This window comes from Phoxinus phoxinus (assembly GCF_949152265.1).
Source record: "Phoxinus phoxinus genome assembly, chromosome: 5".
NCBI classification, from domain to species: Eukaryota; Metazoa; Chordata; class Actinopteri; order Cypriniformes; family Leuciscidae; genus Phoxinus; species Phoxinus phoxinus.
The window spans coordinates 30,704,050-30,728,448 of NC_136880.1; the positions used below are offsets into that span (position 1 = coordinate 30,704,050).

At 36.3% G+C, this 24,399-nt stretch overlaps 1 protein-coding gene across 1 annotated transcript in view; it reads right to left on the reverse strand.

Annotated features, from left to right (window-relative positions):
- The window catches only part of pappa2 (pappalysin 2), a 58,258-nt gene that overhangs the window by 24,136 nt on the left and 9,723 nt on the right, over window positions 1-24,399 (reverse strand). The window contains exons 3-10 of the mRNA XM_079612613.1: window positions 17,423-17,571; window positions 13,695-13,988; window positions 12,788-12,980; window positions 12,194-12,315; window positions 5,568-5,750; window positions 3,846-4,149; window positions 1,237-1,365; window positions 972-1,057 (exon numbers count right to left, since the gene is read on the reverse strand). Coding sequence (XP_079468739.1) covers window positions 972-1,057; window positions 1,237-1,365; window positions 3,846-4,149; window positions 5,568-5,750; window positions 12,194-12,315; window positions 12,788-12,980; window positions 13,695-13,988; window positions 17,423-17,571 — 1,460 coding nt within the window. The remainder of the gene's footprint in view (window positions 1-971; window positions 1,058-1,236; window positions 1,366-3,845; window positions 4,150-5,567; window positions 5,751-12,193; window positions 12,316-12,787; window positions 12,981-13,694; window positions 13,989-17,422; window positions 17,572-24,399) is intronic.

The window sequence follows — 24,399 nt, forward strand, 5'->3', positions numbered from 1 at the left end:
TATGAAAATATTGACTAAGAACATCTTCATTATATTTAATAGCACCAGTTGTGTTGCAGTAAATGACCTAAAATCCACAGTTTGGACTGGATACTTAATCTTTGAATATCTCGCCAAATATATTGCGTAAAGATTCAAACCGAATGATCAGACCTCACAGATTCTGCTGTCAAAGAAATGACTAATAATTCATATTGGGGAAGTGTTTTTTTTCTACTTTTTCTTTTTTGGTCAGACTTGAAATAAAAACAACAGTGATTTCTTGATAATCCACACTGACCTCAGTAACATGAGAGGGAAAGTTTTTTTTTTATTGATCCTAGATTTTTACTTGAAATATCTTTCATTTTCATATACACATACTGTATATAGGATTTTGAATATTATATGATGCCCCTTAACAACATCAACAAAATCATTAAGGATTTCTGTAATATGCCATATAATATCTTACAATAAACTAAATATAATTTGCATGCACAGTTCTGATCTACAGATTATACATGTACAGATTATAGATAAAGATTATGGAAATATTAAAAGAGTAACGATTCTGTGCATCTGATGACAGATAGTCTAGTGTTATAAGAATGGATTCAGGAATTTGTCATTGTCTTTTCATTTCATCCATAATGCTTTTCAGAAGGAATATTTCACAATGATGAAAATGTAGAGGCATTTTGATTTTTTGGAATAAGTGCAAAAATAAAGACAGGCTCCTTTGAAGACCTCCACATTTTCTCCTTATTCAGTCTGAGAGAGAGAAACAGTAGCAGAAGAATCCGAACAGGAGACATATTGTTTTGTTTTGGCTTGAATTGTTTTGTTTTGTTTTGTTTTGCGAGCTGGTTATGATCAGTGGTTCATTATCCTGTGTGGACTTTTGTGTGCTTCTGTCGTGGTGTTTACAGTCTGAGGGCCAGAGTTCTCAGTGGACAGTGAGAGTATTTGTTTTTGCAAGAGTGACTCACCATGACACTTGAAACCTGGTTCAATATGGCATTTTTTTGAGCAGCCGTCTCCATCTAAAAGATTCCCGTCATCACAATCCTCAGTCCTGTGGGGGAAAGATAGTGAAGCCAAGGGTTACAGTTATGAAATATGTGGAAGTTCTTTGGCTATGCTTCAAAACACGAAAGACTCAAACAAATACTCAAAAATATGAAACATTCTTTAAAAATGACTCAAGCACATAACATGCAAAGCCTCTGACAGACCCAATAAGTTTATACTGACCCCTGTAGTGTGCCATCACCACAGAAATGTTCTCCATGAGTATAAACCAAGCCTGGGGAAAGTTCACTGAAAAAACCATCCGACTCCACCTGGATCCTGTACAGGTATTGAACATTCCTCTGCACATCACTATAAGAAAACAAATGCAAACACATACAGAAACATATAGTTAGTAAAGTAATGAGCAAGTGGTGAAAATAGCAAAAGTTGATAGCAAAAGTTGAATGAATTTGTGTGTGTGTGTGTGTGTGTGTGTGTGTGTGTGTGTGTGTGTGTGTGTGTGTGTGTGTGTGTGTGTGTGTGTGTGTGTGTGTGTGTGTGTTTATATTGCTATTGCTCGAACGCACAGTATGAATTTAAAACATGCAGCAGTAATACTTGATCTAAGCTATATTTATTCTCAGGGTGATCTCAAATCTAACCTTGTTAAAAATGGAAACGACCTTTTAATGTTGAGGGTATCACTGCATGTCCCACTGTGATGTACCTCAGGGTATTGATCTGATCTGATTCAATGACCCTATAAAAAGAGTCTCGCCATGATTGCCAAGGCTTGTTTGATTTCAGTCATTTTCCGGCTGGTGGTAAGAGGATGCCTAGCTAACTGAGCATCATCTACTTTCTCCAGCGGGTCTTATTACTCAACAAATTGCCCTTATTAATTATGGATCACTTCCAGGGACAGGGAAGGGGAGAGAGACTACTTAAAGCTATTGTTCTGAGGTCGCAAAGGGAGATCCAATGAGGGATGTGAAGTGATATCATATTTCTCTCTTCGTAGCACAGACAGTTATAGAGAGAGGCAGTTACCTACAGCACAAGATGCTGGTGCTGGTGAGGTCTAACATTTTATTTGTCAATTGTACAGTAGAATAGCCATTAGTCTCTTAAAACCTTTATCTCTGTGACTAAGGAGAGGAGAACTTAACACACTTGAGCTTAAACGCATCAAATGTCTGTACACATTTGGGCTTGTCTAACTTCAGATGTTTCGACCTTCTTGACTGACTGTCTACAACTATTTAAATCATTCAATGAAAAACATAATCTTTCTTAAAACGTAATTAAGACACTCAAGAAATAACATTCAGACCCTTTTTAAAGCATAACTAGTCAATAATATATTCTAAGAAGCCATTCTTAAATTTGTCAAAAGTACAAATATTGTGGTGTTGGATTCCTCTATGATTCAACCCTGTTACCAAAGTTATTGTAAGAAATATAGATTTTTTTTGTTTTGTTTATGGAAAATAAAATAATAAACCACTATTTGAACTAACTTTGAGGGTTATATTTGTGTTAAAAATGTGTAAACCTGTAATATAAATATCTATAAATTAGTGCTGCCGCGATTAATCGACTTAGTCTACGTTATCGACCATGCAAATTAGTTGTTAGAAAATGAGTCGTTAGTGGCAGCACTAATATAAATACAGTATAAGATCAAATGTTGAGTACTCCTGAGATTAATGATCAACATTTTCTGAAGGTTGAGCACCCCCTTCAACCTTCACTGACATTGAGAAAAAAGATAGAACGTCTTCATTACCCTACCCAATTCGTGGGAAGTGCTTTGTTTTCGCTGCAGACCTCACGGTGGCACTGTAGCCCACTTTCCCACTCCCATTTTCCCCTCTTCTCCTTGTCACTCTTTTTGTCTCCCAGGCCAAATGACAGGTCTCTCACTTACTGCACACTAACTACTCAGTGCACTATTCTCTTCAGCCAGAGATTGGAAACAATTTTAGAGCAGCTACAAACAGCCATGGGTGTTTACTGTTTCTACGGGTAAAGCGGTCACATTTGGTTTATATTCTAGGGTTTCATTGTACCATTCTCTCTCTCTCTCTCTCTCTCTCTCTCTCTCTCTCTCTCTCTCTCTCTCTCTCTCTCTCTCTCTCTCTCTCTCTCTCTCTCTCTCTCTCTCTCTCTCTCTCTCTCTCTCTCTCTCTCTCTCTCTCTCTCTCTCTCTCCCTCTCTCTCCCTCTCCCTCTCTCTCTCTCTCTCTCTCTCTCTGATACAATCCATCTTTCTTTCCTTTCCCTATCCACATAGCTCAATTCCCAATGGAGTTTCCATCTTTCGGAGCTTACAGGACTTGTGGAGGGAACTTTTCTGGATATGTTACATTCTTCGATCCACACTATTAATCTCTAGACATTTTGACCTACTGCAAGTACTTGAACAACAATCCAGTTCCCCGTTGATGAATTTCTATTGGAACGAGCATAATAAAATGTGACAGGAACAGAACAGAAATTGGCTATGCATTGATACTTGACTGGCTAATGAAATGGCTAATGATTTTTTGAGTCGCTTCGAAAACGGTTGAACATTACTTGAACAGTGATACACTGAAGATACAATTTTAGAAATGCAACATGTTCAGCATTTATACTTAAGCCACACATAAAAATAATACTCCCAGAAACACTGTAAATCAACCAGAAACACAATAAAACATGACAAAGACATAATTTGAGAAAGCTTGACAGTATTACTAATGGCTCACCAATATCAAATAAATATTTCAAAATATAGTCTTTACTTTAAATAGTGTCTACATACAAAATAAAGTGCTATCATTAATCACACAGACACGTTCCTACCTGTCAGTGTACGTGGGCTGTTTGACGGTGACGGGACTCCGGTCCTCTCTGATTGGTGGCTCTCTGAGCACTCTGTAGAGAAGGGGGTGGCATCCAGAGCACAGGGGATTTTGGGGTCTCGAGGTCAGCAAAACAGCATCAATCTCAAGCTTCTTGTCAAAGGTGGAGATTTTAATGGCCTTGACCTTCTTACTAGTGTGTAAATGGATTGTCAAAGGAATATCACAGAAAGCATGCTGGGGACCTGTGTTGACCGACTCGTCGTTCTCCATTATGAACATAATATTAGCGATTGCTTTTTGATCTGTGGAAAAACAGAGGATTGGACTCAAATAAACCATTAACACACAGCTGGTCAGAAGTTTGGGGGCAGTACGATTTTTTTTCTTCTATTTTTGAAAGAAGTTTCCTATGCTCACCAAGGTTGCATTCATTTAATCAAAAATACAGTGAAATTATTCATATATTTTAAATGCACAATTTTTTCCTGTGATGGCAAAGCTGAATTTTCAGTAGCCATTACTCCAGTCTTCACTGTCACATGATCCATCAGAAATCACAAGAAACATTTCTTAGTACCATTAATATTGAACACAGTTGTGTTGCTATTTTAGTGGAAATGTGATTTAGATAGGATTCAGGATGATGAATAGAAATTTCAACAGAACAACATTTACTTGAAATAGATTTGATTTTTTTTTTTTTAAATGTTTTGTACCAATGTAAACATAGAACTTACACTTCAAAGTAGAATTGGTGATCAATTGATTGGAATAAAAGTATTAATTTATTTCCAAAATATAAAAATCTTACTGACCCCAAACTTAATAATAGGGTACAACGGGGCTAAACATTAAGAAAATTTTGCTTTTCACTGCTCCCATAGTGTATGCTTGCAGAAATATATATAATAATAATATAAATATTATATTATTATTATATGATGTTTTTTATTGAACATTGATGGAGCATTGATGGAGATTTTGTGTGAAAATAAATCATAAAAGTGGTTTATTTTTTTGTTTAAAAAAATCTTAAATATATGAGGTGGCAAGGTGGGCACAAGGTGGGCACAAGAATTATATTTTATTATGATATGACTAATATCGTATTTTTAAATATGATGGTTTTATTATAAATATGGTGATTATCTCTAAGGTGGGACACCCAACGTAATATATGATTTTTACCATCAGAATCTAACCATGTCAAGTCAACAAATGTAAAAGTCAGCCATCTTTTTATTATCATGTGAATAATTGTGATAATAAAGGAAGCAACTTTTACCCCCAAAATACCATACTTTTACATATTATTCTGTTATTGAAAAACTGTTGCTTTAATTAGCTTGAACAAAACTGAAAATCATTAAGAAGACCTTGGTCTCAAAATATATTCAATAATTTTAGCGATTATCATTTGCTACTTAAATCTACATGTAAAAAATTAAAAATTACAAAAAAATATTAGATCAAAGTAGCACAGAATCACCTTCGTGCTTTTGCCCGCGATTGCGTCAATAATCAGGCAAAAATCCATGTACATCTTGAAAAGTGGACGTTTTGGAAAGTGCTGCGGCAAGTTTTTGTGCCATCTAGTGGTTTGGATGGGGGGGGGGGGGAATCAAAAGGCGCCTTTTACCCCGGTGCGCCTTTAGCCCCATTGTACCCTACTGTATATTTCCATAATGTCAGGTGTTTCATATGTTCAGACAGTACTAACTGGCTGAGGTGTAGGTGATCCAGACGGTCAAGCTGTCAGGGACAACCGGATGAAGGAAGTGCAATTCCAACACACAGCCCTCAGTCTGGGGGCACGGCGTGGTAATGTTGGGCTCATACAGGTTGACTTCAGGACTCCAGGCTTGCATGCTGGGCTCACATGGCTGGTACACATCAGGGGCCCCTGCAAAAACACATATGTAAACCTCATCCAAAGCAAAAATGAAAATGCTCTAACTTGCCATCAAAACTTAAGGATTTTTTTGGCAAATGGGACATACACCTGAAAGGATGATAGAATTCATTGCAATAAAACTGGCATATTAGCCCTAAAATAGCATTTCCATAGCAATGCGTTCAAAAACGTAGATAAACTTAGATAGATAAAATAGTGAACTGCTTTGCACGGTGCACTTAGATGCACACTCACTTATCTCTGTTTAAAAACCAAGTGAGCTGCCATACAGCCTATAGCTACTTTCTTCTAAAGCAGCATAATGTCATGAAAACTCACAAATGACTGATTTGGAACACTCTACATACAGTATGCAGCAAATTCGCTCACAAATTGTGCTCCCACAAACGATTCCAATAGATATGGATGTTAGCATGTTGCTAAGCTAACAGTGGGGTAGTATACAAAAAGAGTAAAAGTCATTAGTTTTTATTGATCATTTCTGGTAGTGAATTAAATGTAATTAATTTAAAATATATTAAATTGTCAAATCAATTTATCTTGCTTTTTTCATCCTCTTGGATTTTTTTTTTTTTTTTTTTTTTAAATGTAGGCTAAATTAAGCTCATCAAAACATATTCTGGGATTGCCTTCTTTGTTATGTATGCAATGCTGCCTTAGAATTAAAGGGGGAGGGAGCATATTTCATTTGCAAACCTTTTTAGAAACAGCATTTGCTTGGGGATCTGACCTTAAAATGCAGTCTCCACAGGCAGTTCACTAGGTTTTGGAACCTAGCAATTCTGTGTGTTTATTATGAACAACCATTTAATCTCTTGAATCTTCCATCTTGTCATGACAATTTTCAAAAAAAGACAGGATGGGAGGCAAAGAGGAAGAAACCAAGTGAAAGGGAAAACAGAGAGAGAGTGTCTGGGAAAAAACACATGTCTTGGCAATGGATGTGAAGCACATTTCCCCAGACCTCAATCGACCGTAAGACCCAGGTGCAACTTGGCAAAGGAGACAGATTGGCGCCTTAATTGGGACAGACAGGACTCACAAAATAATTTATTGAACTAAAAGTTAATGTCCTCGGTGGCATGAAGAACAGAAGCAAGACAGGGGAAAGTAATCGCAGGAGCCCTGGGGCGGCACTCACAAAAACACATTTGGGGACTGTACTGTGTCCACTGATAGCGACATTTATTGCACACACGATCACAGCCACCGTGGTTCATATAATCGTATTGTATGTCAGTGTTCAGATATGTTGAATGCAGCAGACTACTGCAATCTGTCACAGTTTTCTGGTAGTGTGCAGCATCGTTCAAACAACTGTGATCCAGGAACCTACCCTATCATTCAAAAGTTTGGGGTCTGTAAGATTTTTGTATGTTTTTCAAAGATTTGTTATTGTCCGCTCACCAACCTTCTACAATGCGAGTAAATCTTTCGCATATGCAACCATATTTCACACTAGGCGACTAAAAAATTTCTTTAATTAGCCAATGGCTAGTAAATTTCACAATTTTAGAGAGTTAGAGGCAAAAAATAAGTTTAACGCATATAGGGCCCTATCATACACCCGGCGTAGTGCAGCACCAAGCGCGACATTGTATTTTTTACTATTTACAGCCTGACGCAGTTATCATTTTCACGTCCTGTGCCATGTTGTTTAAATAGCAAATGCATGTGTGCGCCCATGGGCGTGCTGGTCTGAAAACGAGGTGTGTTTAGGCGTATTGTTGGCGTGTTGCTATTTTGAGGCAACTGAAATAGACTGCGCCTTTGACCAACAAAAACCTGGTCTAAAGTCAATAGCGCAATATTTTTTTTTGTTATTTAAAGAGCATGTAAGAGTAATTTGCGCATATAGGCGGGTCCACAACGTGCGTACACTCTGCTTATTACACACACAGGGAAGCCCAGAAGCACACAAACTAGACAATTATTAAAAATAAAAGGATTAAAAAGGAAAATACTATTATTGTGTACATAAAAAGATATGGTGGAATCTGGCTTGTCCCGTAGATGGTCTGCTTGCTTGCTTCAACTTCGCACACAAGCAGATCCGTTTGCTCTCTGCTTTTATTTTCCCAAATTGCCGAACTGCACCGGCTTGTGTTGGAGACAGGCGTCTATATGAGACAGGCGTTTAATTTAGTGTTGAGATGTTGTTCAGACCTAGAGATAAATGTAATGAGCTTCTTAATGTAAGAATTAGCATACTATATTACCGTATGTCTAAAAGGGGTCACACACCGGACGAGAAGACAATTCGAGGTATCACACACCGGACGCGCACTTTGTCAGTTTATGGCCAGCAATATTGTTATGTTTAAGGACATTATGAAATTAAGATCATGTCTGTACTATGTTATGCTTGTACTTTACAATTAAATACAATCGTTGCTTAGTCTGCAGTCTGAATTCACTTTATCTCAGGGCGTCCGTTAACTGAATGAATTGAGAATATCACCTGGAAATCCGATAACATCAGCAATTTTCATTCAACCAGCACATTTCTGTAAATTAATGTAAAACTAAATGTATATTGCAGCACAGGGTGAAGTCAGTATATACATAACAATGATTTGAGACAAATAATTGTAAATTTAATATAAAACTATAACCCTTTAGATTATTGGCAGCATAAAAAAAACTAAACGATGTGACAGCCATGGGCTGAACAATACAAGTTACCGGTAATATCCATCGAACCTATGAACTTGTTGTCCGAAACACATCAACAAGAAAGAATGAAGGCTACCCTGTAAAACAACTGCAATCATGTGATACAAAATGACCCAATTCATCACTATCATCATCACCGCGATCCTCAACTACAAGTTAATTGGCGAATTCCTCGAAACCCGAAACGAAAAAACAGACCAGGCCTCTATTTGAGACCGGCCTTTATTTATCCAAACCTGTAGCCACACCAGGCGTGTAAAAGAGACAGGAGTCTATTTGGGACTCGGCTATTTGAAGTTTTACGGTATTTACGGGTTTTAGGTTTTACGGTCTTGGCGAGTATCCTAGTAATCATAGTCGGTTATGTTGGAGACTTGGAGTAAATGTAAACAGTTGAGAAAGATAAAGCATGTGTAATAATATGCTTGCTGCTGTCTTTGTTAATCAAACAACAAAAAATACACGCACTGCTCTTGACTGAATAACTTTTGTAACTTTAATAAGGATTTATCTATATTACATATGCTACATAATTTATACAGTGAGACCTGTGCAATGTTTTTTTTTTACATTTGATTATTCAGTTTCTGTTTTAATTTCTGTCAATAATAGATTTTTTTCTTTTGCATTGTTCATACATTCCATGTAAAAAGTTTGGTGAGCAAAAATTACTAGCCTATGGCGACTCGAGCTTCAGTGTGTCCGTAGAGAGTTGCTCACCAAGGCTGCATATATTTGATACTTGTCAAAACAGTAAAATTGTGAAATATTATGACAATTTCTGCTTTATCATATTTTATAATGCAATTTATTCCTGTGATGGCAAAGCTGAATTTTCAGCATCATTACACCAGTCTTCAGTGTCACATGATCCATCAGAAAAGATTCTAAATATGCAGATTAGTAGTCCAAGAGACATTTCTTATTATTATCAATGTTGAAAACAGTTGTGCTGATTCATATTTTTTGGAAACAATGATAATATTTCTGGATTCTTTGATGACTACAACATTCAAAAGAACAGCATTTATTTAAAATATAAATCTTTTGTAACATTATAGATGTATTGTCACTTTAATGCACCCTTGCTTAATAGTTTTTTTTTTTTTAAACTTACTGACCCTAAACATTTGAATGGTAGTATAATCAGCTCTTTATAAATAAATAAATGTTAAACTTTATTAGGTAAAACCGAAAGTCCACACCAGAAAACTTAGTATGGTAAAATAGGTCAAAATTAGTAAACAATCAAAGGTTTAAAAAATGGCTGAAAGGTAAAAGCATGCTTGACTACATCACATGTCAGGTTATATGCTTGTATGAAAGAGCACAAACGTTACTATCGGGCCATGTGAACTCCCTGCCTCCAAAAGGTTTTACAATGATCGATTAAACTGCACTCCCGGTCAAGAGAGAGACAGATAGACAGGCAGAAGCTTTGAGACACAGAGCGCTCCTTTGCACCCAGCGTGGCCTCACATGTGTGGATGTGTACAGGGTAAACAGCAGCAGGCCAAGGCAAACCATAAAACTCAATTGGTCAGATAAACAGAGCGAGGGCCTCCACACACAGTAGAATTAATGACTGTATCAGATGTGGTGTAATGCTACCGCAGGGAGAAGCAACGCGGCAAGATCTGTGAGCGTGTCATCCTTCCTTCTTTCAGCAACCTTAACCAGGTCTCTGTTCGCTCTGACTCAACCCTTATTTCTTAAAAAGCTGCCTTGTGGTACATACAGAGGCTACAGGTAAGCAGGGGCGAGTGTCACAAGATGTGTGATCTGAGATCCAAGCAGGGCCGGATTAAGCATTCAGAGGCCCCTGGGCACAATGTCTTAGTGACAATAATTATTCCTATAACGTAATATCCACATAGCCTTTTACAAATGTAGGCTACTGTATAAATGAAAATTCATATTTCATAAGTATATTTTACATTGCACTATAGTATAGGAAAATTACAATACTTTTGTCCTAATTTCTTCACTTGCAAGAAATAAACCCTTGAGCTTTTATTTTGGAGAATACAGCAGATCACCATGCTGATCGCATGAGCAAAGCGCGCACTTCAGCACCAACAGACTTAATTACAGAAAAGTATTTTTCTGATTTATAAAGGCACAAAGCCATATCACGGTTTCGATTATAGTTTGTTGGCAAAATATGATGCTAGAGACCTTTATGTTAGGCTATAAGTTTTATATCTCATATGTGTTGGGAAAAGGGAGAAGAGCGAAGTTCGGCAAAAGGCGGATTCAAATTCGTCAAAAGCTACTTTCATGTACCTCACGCCCTACCACCTTTCCCACTGTAGATATTTAGTAACAGGCGTCTTTTTGCCAAAAAGACAGGCACTTAGTGCAAATATACGCTCCGCTATCAGAAATGTACAAAAAGAAGGATTTTTTTTGGGCCCCATAATGCCCATTGGATAATCCGGCCCTGGGTGCCCCCCTATTGGCTGGTGCTCCAGGGCACTCGCCCAATCCCGTCTATGGATAAACCGACCCTGGATCCAAGTATGATTTGTTGGTATTGAATTGGCCTGCGCTAATCTGGATATCAAATGATCGACTGTGGTATTACCATAAGCATTATTTCATACTACACAAACAGTGTCATATTGCTCTTAAAGTCTTTCTGACGTGATTAACTGGCCGCCAAAATAATTCACATTAGGTAGTCATCATGCACTTCATCATGTTTTTAAAAATAAACCAAAAACAATAGGTTACCGTAATTTATTACAGACCTGAACCGATGGTAGTAAATATCATTCATCATTAATATCACAAAGATATTGTTTTCTTAGAGATATATATTTTTATTTTCAAATTTAAGGCTTCATTTCCCATCAATCTTTTTCTCAAAACAAGTCTCTGGGCCAACAATCACTCTCCACTACCACCTAACTGGATGATTTTATGTTTGACCTCTCTCATGATACTGCGCTTTATGAAAACGACTGCATACCAGGGGAGGATTTCCACATTTTGGGTGGACTTTTCAAAGCACAATCTTATCCGTGACACGTCAGTGAGTGGGCAGACCAGATGCTAAGAGATTTCTGATTAGAATAATCAGTAACATCTGTTAGGTGAGGAATAAAGTTGAAAAGCTGCACAGGATACACATCGCTTTTTATGACGGGCCGCTTCTGGACGCCACCCAATATTACCAAAACTTGATGCTGTGCCAAGGGTCTTTTTTTTTATTCATTGATGGCAAAACGAGTGTTCTTTATCCTGGCAATTATGATTTAATGATTTATTCCCTAAATTTTTCCAGACTCGCACGCACCTGGCCTGCATGAGACTGAACGATCCACCTGAATGTGAGTGCACAAGCTTGGAGAAAGAAGCCAGGGCTAAATTCTCTCTATCCTCATTAATCAAAGTGCAGGTATTGCTTTTAACATTGACGATCATTCGTGACATATTCAGTGGTGTGTTGAGGATCAAGCACACGTCCAACAGCATTTATGTCAGAGACGGCATTCAGTCATGCGCTCACCATCTTACAATTCATGACATATGCTTGTGGAAGAACTTTGTAGGATCCTGATATGATGCTATAATACAGCAGTTAGTTCCACTCTTCTAATTTGATAGCCTGAACTGCATTTCAAGGGTGCTGATATACAGTCCAACAGCGATGGGACTTTTTTTCTACTGTTTGTATCATTCAGCTTGCCTGTATTTTGCACGAGCACTAAAGTATCTAGTATTATAATAAAGAATGACGGAGTACTAACCCACTGCTTCCTCAGGTGTCCAGTATCCAGTGGAATCACAGGCGTGAGGAGAAGTGGCCTCATGGGCGTACTGATGGAGCGCTCCGTTCTCATCACAGAGATGGCAGTTTATGCCACCCTCCCTACACAGCCACAGAGAATAGCTTTTAAACAGTGGATGAAATATTAAGTCAGTGATATATTAAAAACATGGGGTGCTCAAAATATTTTTTGCCCTGCTTTGTAGTGCCATATACACTGAATAACTGTATGCGCTTTTATTGATAGTGAGCTATCTGATAAAAAAAAATGAAAAAAAAAGTTTAAAAGGTCTACAAAACACATTTGGATAGCAATGCATTCACATACAAAACATTACAAAAGCAAGTGTGCATCCATCTATTTCCATGTGTTTTCACTTAATAGAATCGAAGTTGAAGTTGAATATGTAGTTGCGGAATTGCAGCATATTTAACATCTGGTTAAACTGCATTGCTGGCTGTTAGTAAACAAAAAAGCTTTGAGAATCCAAAAAATAATGTAACATGAATGCATAAACATTTGTATTAATATTTCTTTCCTCGTTGTTTGCTATATGTACACGCCTTACTTTACCTGTGGGCAAGTGGCCCACTGATTGGATACGGCCAATGAATTGAGACGGAATCTGATTCTTGACCAATAACCACTGGTGCAAGAGGAACAGGGGTTGGCTTTCTGCCTTGGACCCAGGCTTTGTAGACCAAATCAATATAGCAGTGCATCCGGGCTACTTGATTGGGTGTAAAATGGTTTGTACAGTCATCATCTGTAAAAAAAAAGAAAAAGAAAAAAAAAAGTTGAAATCTTTCACATTTTAAATTTTCCATTGTTTTATTCACATTAATTTGATCCTTAATTTAATAAAATAAAATAATCTTATTAATACTGAGGTCCTCATGTATACACTACTGTTCAAATGTTTGGGATACCTTTTTTTATTTTAAGAAATTCAGCAAAGACGCATTAAATTGTTTAAAAATTACAGGAAAGACATTTATAGTGTTAAAAAGGTTTTTACATCTACTTCTACTTGTCTTCAAACTTTCTATTAATCAAAGAATCCTGAGAAAAAAATCAGCACAACCATTTTCAACTGATACTACTAAGAAATGTGTCTTGAGCAGCAAATCAGCATATTAGATTTATTTCAAACAAATAATGTGACACTGATGACTGGAGTAATGACGCTGAAAATTCTGATTTTGCCAACACCAGAATAATTTACATTACAAATTATAATTAAATAGAAAAAAAATTATAATAACATTTCACTGTATTATGGTTTTTGACTGTATTTTTTATCAAATAAATGCAGCCCTGTTTAACTTTTTTTTTTTTTATCGTACTGATACCAAACTTTTGACCATGTATATACACTACAAGCATGTATAACTTAAGTTAAACACTAACATCAACATTTTTAAAGTGAAACTGGTTCTTCTTGTTGGGCAAACAGAAGCAGAAAACTGATCGTGACTACCTGTGTAACTCATGTAGTTGTTGTACGGTGTGTTTTTGTACTGGGTAAGGCCACAAGTGTCATTGACTGGCTCAGGGTCGTGGCAAGCTTTCGATTTTGGCGTTGGTGCTGTATCGGCACACAGATCTCCAGTCTCCATGGATGCGGTGGTCTCTTGACAGGGGTCATCACATGACTCGCGTTCACTCACACCCTTAAACACATGGTACAGTCCAAAAATATGACCCATCTCATGGATCATGGTGTTGTTGTGTCCTTTGGTGCCAAAGTAGGAGGGGTTAAGAATCATTCCACCTAAAAAATGACACAAATTGGACATCTCTGCAGTTGATGAAACAATATAAACTTTAACCTGAAAGAACACTGAGGTGTAGATTCTCAAGTTTAACTTTAATCACAAAGCCAGAGGTCTGTGAGTATATCAAACTGATTTGTTCTAACCTGTAAACAGGACCACCGCAGCTAGAACAGTACAATGTTCTAATCACTTTCAGAACATTACAATGTATTTAAGATCGCACACCTGCTGAATGGTACCACATTGGCATCTGGTTTTATATCCAAATAATGTAATATATATCTTAAAACAATGTGACATTTAAAACTGCTTAAAATCCATGCAGATGTTAAGCTGTTTACGAGCAAATATGAAATGACATTGTGAGAATAATTTGCATAATTTTTGTTACATAGCACTTATAGTGTATACATTTTATTAGGTTTTAAAGCAAAAAAAATGAATTTGTTAACTAATTAAAAACAGAAGTTGGTTTATGTGGCCCTGAGAAAAGCTTTCTCTTTTAGATTTGTGCTCCACCACAGACAGGCCATTTACAGCGGATATACAAGATCAGAGAGAACGACCTTTTTATTTAGGAAATATCCATGTTTTATGGGAGTTCAGCCAAACGTTCAGAGCTTGGCTAGACACGTCTGACAGACACAGATCATTTACAGTTATACCACAAGATCAGCACTTCATGCTATGGTCTGATTTCACTTAAAGCATTCAGAGCAGTAGTTTGACCTTGTTCCTCAACAGACATCAAGGTACTCTCGCAAATAAGCTCATGATTTATGTGGAATTAAACCAGTGCAGGCCGTTGCCCAAACCCATACCATAAACCCGAGCCCCCTAATTTATGAGAAACTAATCTCGCATTTAACCTCCATGCAAGTCCACCGAAACATTTGTGGACAAAGATTGTCTTGCACCAAAGACAGTAAATCAAAAGCAGAGGTGGATTATGGGAATAATAAGAATGGAGCCATATCTCAGAGTGATTAAAAGCAGCGTGGTCAGTCATTCATGAATTTTATGCTACCTTTCATGTCTCAGACCACCTCTGGAATCTGTTTTATTCATCCAAGATGAATAAAAAACAAAACTAACTTTTTTGAATTTAAGACTCAACACTCTGGTCAATCGTTATTATGAACATTTCATAACTCATTTTTCCTTCTTAACTTGACCTGCCATGGTTATTGGGATACAATTCTTGTTGGCTCTGTTTAAAGCATGACAGGGTGACCGTGATCCCTTCCTGAAGAGGTTTATTTTGTAATTACAACAGGCTGTCTGGGCTATCCTATTTATTATGTGGCTACTTACCAAATAAGAAAAAAAAAATGCAATTATACAATTTAGCGGTCCGGTCACAAGAATTTGACAAATAAGTATCCAGTCAAGTAATCAAGAGAATCATGAAATAAGTATAGGATTAAAATAAATCTTCAAGTGGGTACAAATATAATATGGAATACAAATATAAAATCAAATTAATTGTATTAATATGCAAAATCTAAAATCACATGTCATACTTTACTATAAGGTTATAACTTGTTAATGCAACATGGAATACCAACAAACAATACTTTTACAGCATTTATTAATCTTGGGTAATGGACATTTTGACATTTTTATTTTTTATTTTTATTTTTTACATTTAAAAGTTCTATGAATTGAAATCACTTAATGAATTATGAATGAAAAATAATAAAATGAACAATAATATATTAACGAAGGAGCATTACTCTGAATTAATAAATGCTGTGAAAATGTTTGTTTGATAGCCTACCTAATAAATGAATTAAATGTTTACAAATTAAACACTAATGTAAAGTGTTATCATATATACTTTAGAAACCCACTGTAGCCAAATTCAAGCTCATAAAAACAGTTTGGCGCTAATTACTCGTGCTAATGTCGGTTTAAAAGTTCACATTCTACACACAGGCCAAAATCATCTCATTAACAAAAGCTATAACCCAAAAAGCCAAGACCAAAATGTCTGATCATGGATCCTGAACCAATGGGAGGGGGACTTATATAAGAAACCTTCCTGCTTGAGAGAAATCTCCTTTTTAAAGGAGATGGACTTCAACGAGACCATTTTAATGAGCTCTAAAACACAACAACGACGGGTACTATAAAATCAGCTGGCAGTTGGATGGAGATGGCAACAGGGTAATACCCTTCTTTTGTTTTTGTTTGGTTGTTGTCGAGTTCCTTTTCTTCTCTCCCGGTGGACAGCCTTAATGATTAAGGGGCAATCTACAGGGAAATCTATGCGTGCTGCAAGTGTTTTCTTTTATGCTTGAGATTACGGCCCATTAATCTCGTAAAGGCAAATACAGACAACAAGGAGGAAGAGACAAGAATGTGTTTCTTTAAAGAAAAGATTTAAGGCGATCGAAAAAAAAAACAAGTCATGAGCAAGAAGATGTATGGTATTAGGTACAAAAAACACATGTGCTTTGAGGAATGTAGCGATAGGAAACAACTGAGGTCTTAACTTGACATTGTCCATGGTAGAATGAACCCAGTTGGGTGTGGAGGCCAAGAGGTAGATCTGTTGTGTTAAGTCCCTGGTCTTTTATTTTGAAATATTAGTTTGTCTTTTATTTTAAAGTTTTGTTCTCATGTTATATCTAAAAACATGCATAGTACCAACCTCTTCACTAGCGACTATACTGAGCTATGACGGCAAATGTGGGGGAAAATATAAATCCATTTAACGCTTTTAAGAGCTTTTTTTTTTTAAAGAAGAAATAAAACATCTGCTATTATGTGGTGAAATATTTGTGATTTATAAGTTTAACTTTTAAAAGGCCATTAATAGAAAAATATGCTTTTTAAAACCAGATGGTGTATCTACCGGCAGGGGCTAACTGAGCAATGCTAACCAGCCAAACATTAGGCAATTTCTGGACTCAAGTCCAGTATTTCAGTCTAGTCAAGTCAAATCACGTTATGTTTATAATTGTGTTTTCATAGTCTTCATGTCATGTCATTGTTTTGGTATTTTTTTGTCTAGTCTAATCTAGATCAGAGATTCTCAACTCTGTCCTGCAGAGTTTGGCTCCAACCTTGGTCAAAACTCACCGGCCTGAAACATTCTAGTAATCCTGAAGACCTTGATTAGCTTGTTCAGGTGTGTTGGATTAGGGTTGTGCAGGAAAGTAGACCTCGAGGGCCAGAGTTGAGAACCCCTGGTCTAGATGTACAATCGACTACACCTAGAATGGTAGTCCATTCTAGTCTAGCTGAATCATGTCTATAGGTAAGTCATGTTTTCATCATTACATCTTCATGTTCACATCATTATTTGGGTTTTGGGCTTTAAACATTTTTTTTTGTTAAAACTTATTTGTAATAAAACTGGACTTGGGTTCTTAATTTTGTAATGTTCATGAGCTCTTGCGTTACATTTGAGTGGACATCTTACCTTGATGAGTAAGGGCTTCTTTTGCCCATGGCCAGGTGGCGACTCCAGCAAGCTCCTCGCGTGCTGAATTATTAGCAAAGAAGACGTTGAGCATGTCTGAACTGCTCAGATGAAGCAGATCCTTCAGTTCCTTTATGCTCAGATAAGCCCTGTAGCAGAGATATTGACACACAGTCAAACCACTTTGCATAGAAAATAAGTTATTTTTAAGAGAAGTGTCATAAACATGAATGAACAGCATGAAAGACATTGGCCAAAGGAGAACCGGACCCCAACTGAGTCTGGCTTCTCCCAAGTTTTTTTTTCTTTCTTTCATTTCTCTCTCCTGATGTAGTTTGGGTTCCTTGCCACTATCGCCTCTGGCTTACTATGGGGGCACTTACTATCCAGTAATATTATTTATTTAATTGCACTGGCGTTATTGGATGAAAACCAAACATGATCTCAATTGAGCAAGATGATGACCATTTTCTGCAGAGCGGCTCAAAAACTCATTTTATAATTGATAATTGATACACAGTTATTGAACTCTACATTGTCTACATTGAACTGAGTTCTGCTGAATAATGACACTGTCTTTTTTTAGAGCTGCTTTACAGCAGAATTAAATTCTTTTTGAAACATTGATTATTATTTAAAGTTATTCAAATATCAAAGTTATTAACTTTTTCTTTGAAAGATTGAGACTGACAAATCGAGATTTAAAAGGGACTGACAATTTAAAATGTTACTTTTACTAACATTTTTTTAACGACACCTTTAATTATGGTACATGACATCAGAAGTATAAGCAACTAACATTTGAAAGAGAACTAACATAAAATTTACTGCGGTACGATGTGATACACAGTACGTGTTTTTAAATTTGCCTCTTGACTTTTATTAGCAGTTTTAATAACAACAGTCGTTAAAAAATCATTTTATGTCACAATGATTAGAGATTATAATTGTTCGAACTGGTTATGGCGCATGAAACGACTACCCTCTTTTACTCCCAGCTGTGATGAATCGGGGCTTTGATGTGTGATGTTAACTTATTTTTACTTTGGAATATGTCACATGTCATTTTTCACTTTTGCTTTCATAGCTGCTTAAGCCTTTGCACCTCATATCATTGGCCCGTTGGTTTGAAGAGGTCCGGTTTCTTAATGCCCTTTGGATCATTCCTAAGGGTCGAGCCTATTAGCTGAACCACCTACTGTTTCTTGGACCCGTTCCATGCGAGAATAAACCAAGCATCGTACTTCTGACGTCGTTTTTTATTAAACAAGCAAAGGCAGAGCCAATCTTTTTGAGTGCCCCAGTTGCCCAAATCTCTCCTATATGGCTAATTCAGCAAAATAATTCAAATTATTTAACTATTTATATTCACATGATTTAAAGGTGAACGATCTTTTCCAGATGTGATCTGGAAAATAAGTGCTACAAATATGTTTTGGACCACAATGTTTTGTACAGTGAATCATTGTTGATAGAAAAGTCAATCAGATGCAGAATATTGGAAATAAAACACATTTAGCAAAAGTGAAGGTTGCACATTATGACAGGTGATTTATTCTTTTTTTAAAATTCTTAGTCACAATCACTTTGAAAAAAAAATCATGTTCTTAATCAGTATTATTATTTTTTATCATAAACTTTATACTGAAATAAAAAGTTGCCAAAGGTGTAAGAGAATGTAATTTGAAATACATTCTCTGAAAAGTTGTGTTATGTTGTGTTGAGTTGTGTTATTGTATCTTCTCAATAAATGTTATCTTGTTTATTCATTAGAAAGCACACAAATACTGATTACGAGAAGATTAAGACAAAATACTGATTAAGAGAAAAAAATATTTTGTGCAGTTGAAATTCTGTGATTTATCATTTCTATGCCTTCCTGCCTTCCTGAAATATTCAACATCATGGACATCAGTGGCGCTTGCAGCTGTACGGCTGTAAGCACTGTGCGTACCATTAGAGGGCGCTAAGTAATGCGGGTTTTATTTTTTACATATTTTTTTTAAAATTATTATTAATTTATATGTGTAGACTCATGACATATTGAGACAGCAAGAGAGAATGAGAATAAATAAAGGTGTGTGTTTGTGTGTTGTAACGTCAAATGTGTGTATGCGTGTGCAGTGGTGGGGGATGGGTGAAAAGAAATCTGATTGGCTATTTTAGTTTTGTTTAAATGCCACTTTTTCCACACGAAAAATGACATTACAGATAGATAATGTTAAAAAACAGGTTCAAAATGAGTAAACAATCTTTAAAACAGCTAAACTTGAGTGAAACATTTGCAAAAAAAGCATAAAATATTGAGTATAGGGACGGGAAAATTAAGATTAAGATTTTTCCAAATCTTTGAAGTTTTTTCCAAATCTGTACCTTTCTCTTAGCCTGGGAAAACCCAGACCACTTCCGGCAAATTTAGATTTGCTCTGCAAGTGGGTCTGGCAAAGAGCCCATTGAAACCCATTTCCAATCCGCCGAAATCGCGGCACCAATCAGAAACGTTTTACACGATGACGACAGAGCAGAGACGGTGACGCAGATTTTGTACATTACAGACATGGATGCCGCCGTGGAACATCACAACATCACTCGTTCGAATCAGCTATCTCGTCTGTTTCAAGCGATTTAAAATGGTCATTTTCGTTAACACCATAGACAGTATATAAACGGTTAACACAAACAGAGAATTGCTGAGAGTCTCGAGATGTTTCTCCGTCGCTCTGCATACGTCATGTCATTCATCGCTCTGATTGGTTTTAGATCTTTCCGACGTCCGTTGGTGACGCCCCTGTGGAAATGAATTGTCTATGGAGCTTTGCCAGACCCTTACTCAGTTACAACTGAGAGGGTCTGGGTTTTCCCAGGCTACCTTTCTCTGATTGTATCGGGAAAAGATTTGAAGCATAAAGAGTGTCGAAAACAGTGGCATCTTGTGGCAAAATGGTGCTTTAAATATTTTATGTTTTTTTATACTGTTTATATGACTATAGGCTTATATATATAAAAAAAATAGCAAATGGACTTGAACTTCCAAACCCGAAGAGTATGGTCTGGGTTCAAACATTCCGACACGCTAAGTGAAACATTCACATCACGTGACTAAAGAGGTGAGAAAGAAAGAAGAGGGGGATAGGCATGAGCATGGGCAGAATTTCCAATTCTCTGTCTTCCCTTCCCAAAATGACAGCGACTCTCTTATGTCTCTAGCCGTCTAGCTGACACTTAAAGGGATAGTTCACTTTAAAGTGAAAATTCTGTCATCATATACTCACCCTCAAGTTTTTTCAAACCTGTATGAATTTCTTTCTTCTGCTGAACACAAAGGAAGATATTTTGAAGAATGTCAGTAACCAAACTGGCCCCAGTCCCATTGACTTCCATAGTAGGAAAACAAAAACACAATGAAGTCAATGGGACCAGTTAACTGTTTGGTACCGACATTCTTCAAAATATCTTCCTTTGTGTTCAGCAGAAAAAATAAATTCATACAGATTTTTAAAAAACCAAGAGGGTGAGTAAATGATGACAGAATTTTCATTTTAAAGTGAACTATCCATTTAAGTCATTACAATGACAGATCTGAAATCATTGAACTAATTTCATTGCAAAACTAATTTCCTAAAGGATAAATACAACTAAACTGACACTGAACTGAACTGCAGCATGGCAGTGAGTTCAGTCAGTCCTAAAGATTGGATTTGAAAAACGAATCTAGTCAATGTGTGGTTTAAACAAATATACAGTAAACATAAGAAGCAACAGAAAGAGGAAGTTGATAAAAGATTATGAGAGGTTAAATAATAAAGTATATGTAAAAGAGACATGGCACAATAGCTCAAATATAAGCGTACACAAGGACACAGATTTAAGTCCGGCCTGCGTCCTACTTCCTACACTGTCTTATCAGATGTAAAAGACAAAAGCTATTACATGTGCTATTAAAAAAGTACAAAAGTTTGTAACCTATATACATTGACTTGATGCGTTAAATTGACATTCCTCATGGAAAGATGATGAATTGTGTAGCAGAGGAAACAAAATACACATATAATTCACTGTAGTTATCCAAAGTCACAATGATTCAAGTTAAGTGTGTAATTGATCAACAAATAATACTGGTTTAATAAATTACCAAACATTTTAAATCAAGTAAAAACATCACTTTTGTAGTTTTAAGCAACAAATCACATTTTACAGTGTGAGAGGCTAAAGCAAATATTATTTCTACTAGCTTCAATAAGCAGTATTTTATTTTATTTTTTCAAACAACACTCAGACTCAAGCCTCACATAAACAAATACGTCCTCCATTCCCGGACATTAGTGGTTAACTAATAACTGTAAGCTGTGAGTGCTGACGGTATTTACCAGTCCAGCCTTTCAATATGTTTAAGGAAGAACATATTTCTATACAGAAGAATCGAATCAATTACAAAAAAAAAGAAAAAAAGAAGAAAACATGTTGTCCGTTTTTCTCTAAGCTTTCGCACAGGGGAATCTAATACTAACCACAAAACCAACTGATGCCACAAAAATGCTTATTCAGGGAACAAACACAATATGACAAAAACAACAGCAAATGAAAATGTCAGCACAGTCCTCTAATCAGAGAAATCACATTTGTCAGGGAAACTAGAGTTGGTCGGCTCCACGGAGTGACTGGCACAGGGTTTGTTTGGGTTCTGCCACAAAAATGAATATTGAATATAAACCTAGCATTTGCCCTTTTTACCTTCACTCATTGATTATGTTGAGACATTATAAGGTCAAGTGAGGTGAGGACAACTGTCCATTTTTTTTCGGTCAAAACTAAATTTGAAATGATTGAATGTTATGTATTGTATATACAAAATGTTCTATAATAAACATAAATAAATAAATGTGGGCATAGATCGCATGCAGAAATATAAAATATAAAAATATTTTGATAAAAAATATTTAAAAAATAAAAATATTGAAGTATTAATATTAAATTAAGAATAATTCTGAACATATACCTTTCAAAAGTTTTTGAAACAAGTCTCTTGTGCTCACCAAGGCTGCATTTATTTGATCAAAAATAGAGTAAATCAGGAATATTGTCAAATATAATTACAATAAAGTAATTGTTTTCTATTTTGACATATTTTAAAATGTAGTTTATTCCTGTGATGGTAAAGCTGTATTTTCAGCATCATTACTTCAGTCTTCAGTGTCATGTGATCCTTCAGAAATCATTCTAATATGCGGATTTGGAGAACAATTTATTTCTCATTATAAATGTTGAAAAGTTGTGTTGCTAAAGACAATAAAAGTCTTTATTGTCACTATTAATTAATTTAACAATTAAAATACGTGCTGAATCATTTATATTTATGTATTTACTTTTAAATCTCACTGGCCCCCCAACCTTTTATGAATGGTACTATATACATAATGTACTTTATAATTATTTTATATTGTATAATTATAGAAAACATATTTTTATAAAACAGTAACACGATTTATGAAATATTTTGACCATTGAAAATTACTTACTTAAAGGGCATCTATTATGCAAAATTCACTTTTACATGGTGTTTGAACATGTGTGTTGGCAGTGTGTGTACACAACCACCCTCTAGTGATAAAAATCCACCCAGTGCTATTTTTAAAATCCCCATAAATCATAAGCACTGTCTCAGAACAAGCCGTTCTCAGATTCGGGCAATGTGACGTACTTTTGCACAAGCCCCGCCCACGACTGTTGATGGACACTGCAGGTTTAGCATAGACCCGCCCTGAGTGAGCTATATGCAGTCCACCATTGTTTCGATGCTGGAGCCAGTGTTGCCAAGTCCGCTTATTATAAGCGGCTTTGGGGTTGTTTTTTTGTAAAGTCGCTTACAAATATTGATAGTCGCGGGTCGCGTTTTTTTGGGCTTGTTTCTAAAGTGTAGTTGCTTATTTGGGCTTGATCCCAGCTCCATAATAAGTTGTCAAGCAGATATTTTCTGTATGTTATTTAAACAATAGACAGTATATAAACTATTTAAACGTAGGAGTTTGTCTAGACTGTTCCCTCCCCTTTCCACATACACACAGCAGACAGCAGAGTTTTTCCCACCCACATCCTGCTTCTAATTGGCTCTGACCCAGATGGCAACGAGTACTAGCCAATCAGAGGCAGGGCAGGGCAATCATTTTTTTTCTGGTTAGGAAAACGTCAGTGAGTGAGTGACGTTTAAATGAATGCGCGCGAGTTGCGACTGATGTTTACTGACTGGATTGTAGGATAGTGTTTTTGGAGGAACAAATGCCCGGGACAAAGTGGGCGAAATACGGCAAGAGGTATAACAAAGACTGGGAGAAAGACTGTTATGTTGTTAAATATGTTTAATTTGCACCTTGGTACCTGAAGCAACTTGAAAGATAATGGTGTTATTCTGTTATTCTTCATATATATGAGGCTGAACCGCTGAAGTGTTACGAGTTTTAAGAAAAGTGTTTTAGACTCAAGCCTCATCCTCACCTGTTCAAATGCTTTCACTGGAATGGTTTTTAAACCAGTTTAGTCGTTTCTAAGTCATTTGTTTATCAGAGCAGGAGCCACTTTATTGCTGCACACTAAGCTCGATCATCATTAATTTCTCCTGTTTTTGGGTTGAAGTTATTTAAAAATGGGATCTTCTGCAGTCCCTGCAATAATAAATAAAGAATTTGTGAACTCAGGATATTTATTTTGTGTGTGCACATTTTTCTAATGTTTTTCAATTGTTTTCTAATGCAGTTTTCTAATGTTAAATAATGTTAAAAGGTGGTTTAACTCCCTCTTGTGATCATTGTCCTGAAGGTCAGGGGGGAGAAAAATAAATAAACTGTACTGTATTGACAAAATACACACAGTTTATTTATTTTTCTCTTCCCTAAACCTAGGGGGGCTCCGTAGAAAAAGTCGCTTGTTTTGGGCTTGTTTTCACAGGCCTGGTTGCTTATTTGTCTCGCGAGATCTGGCAACAC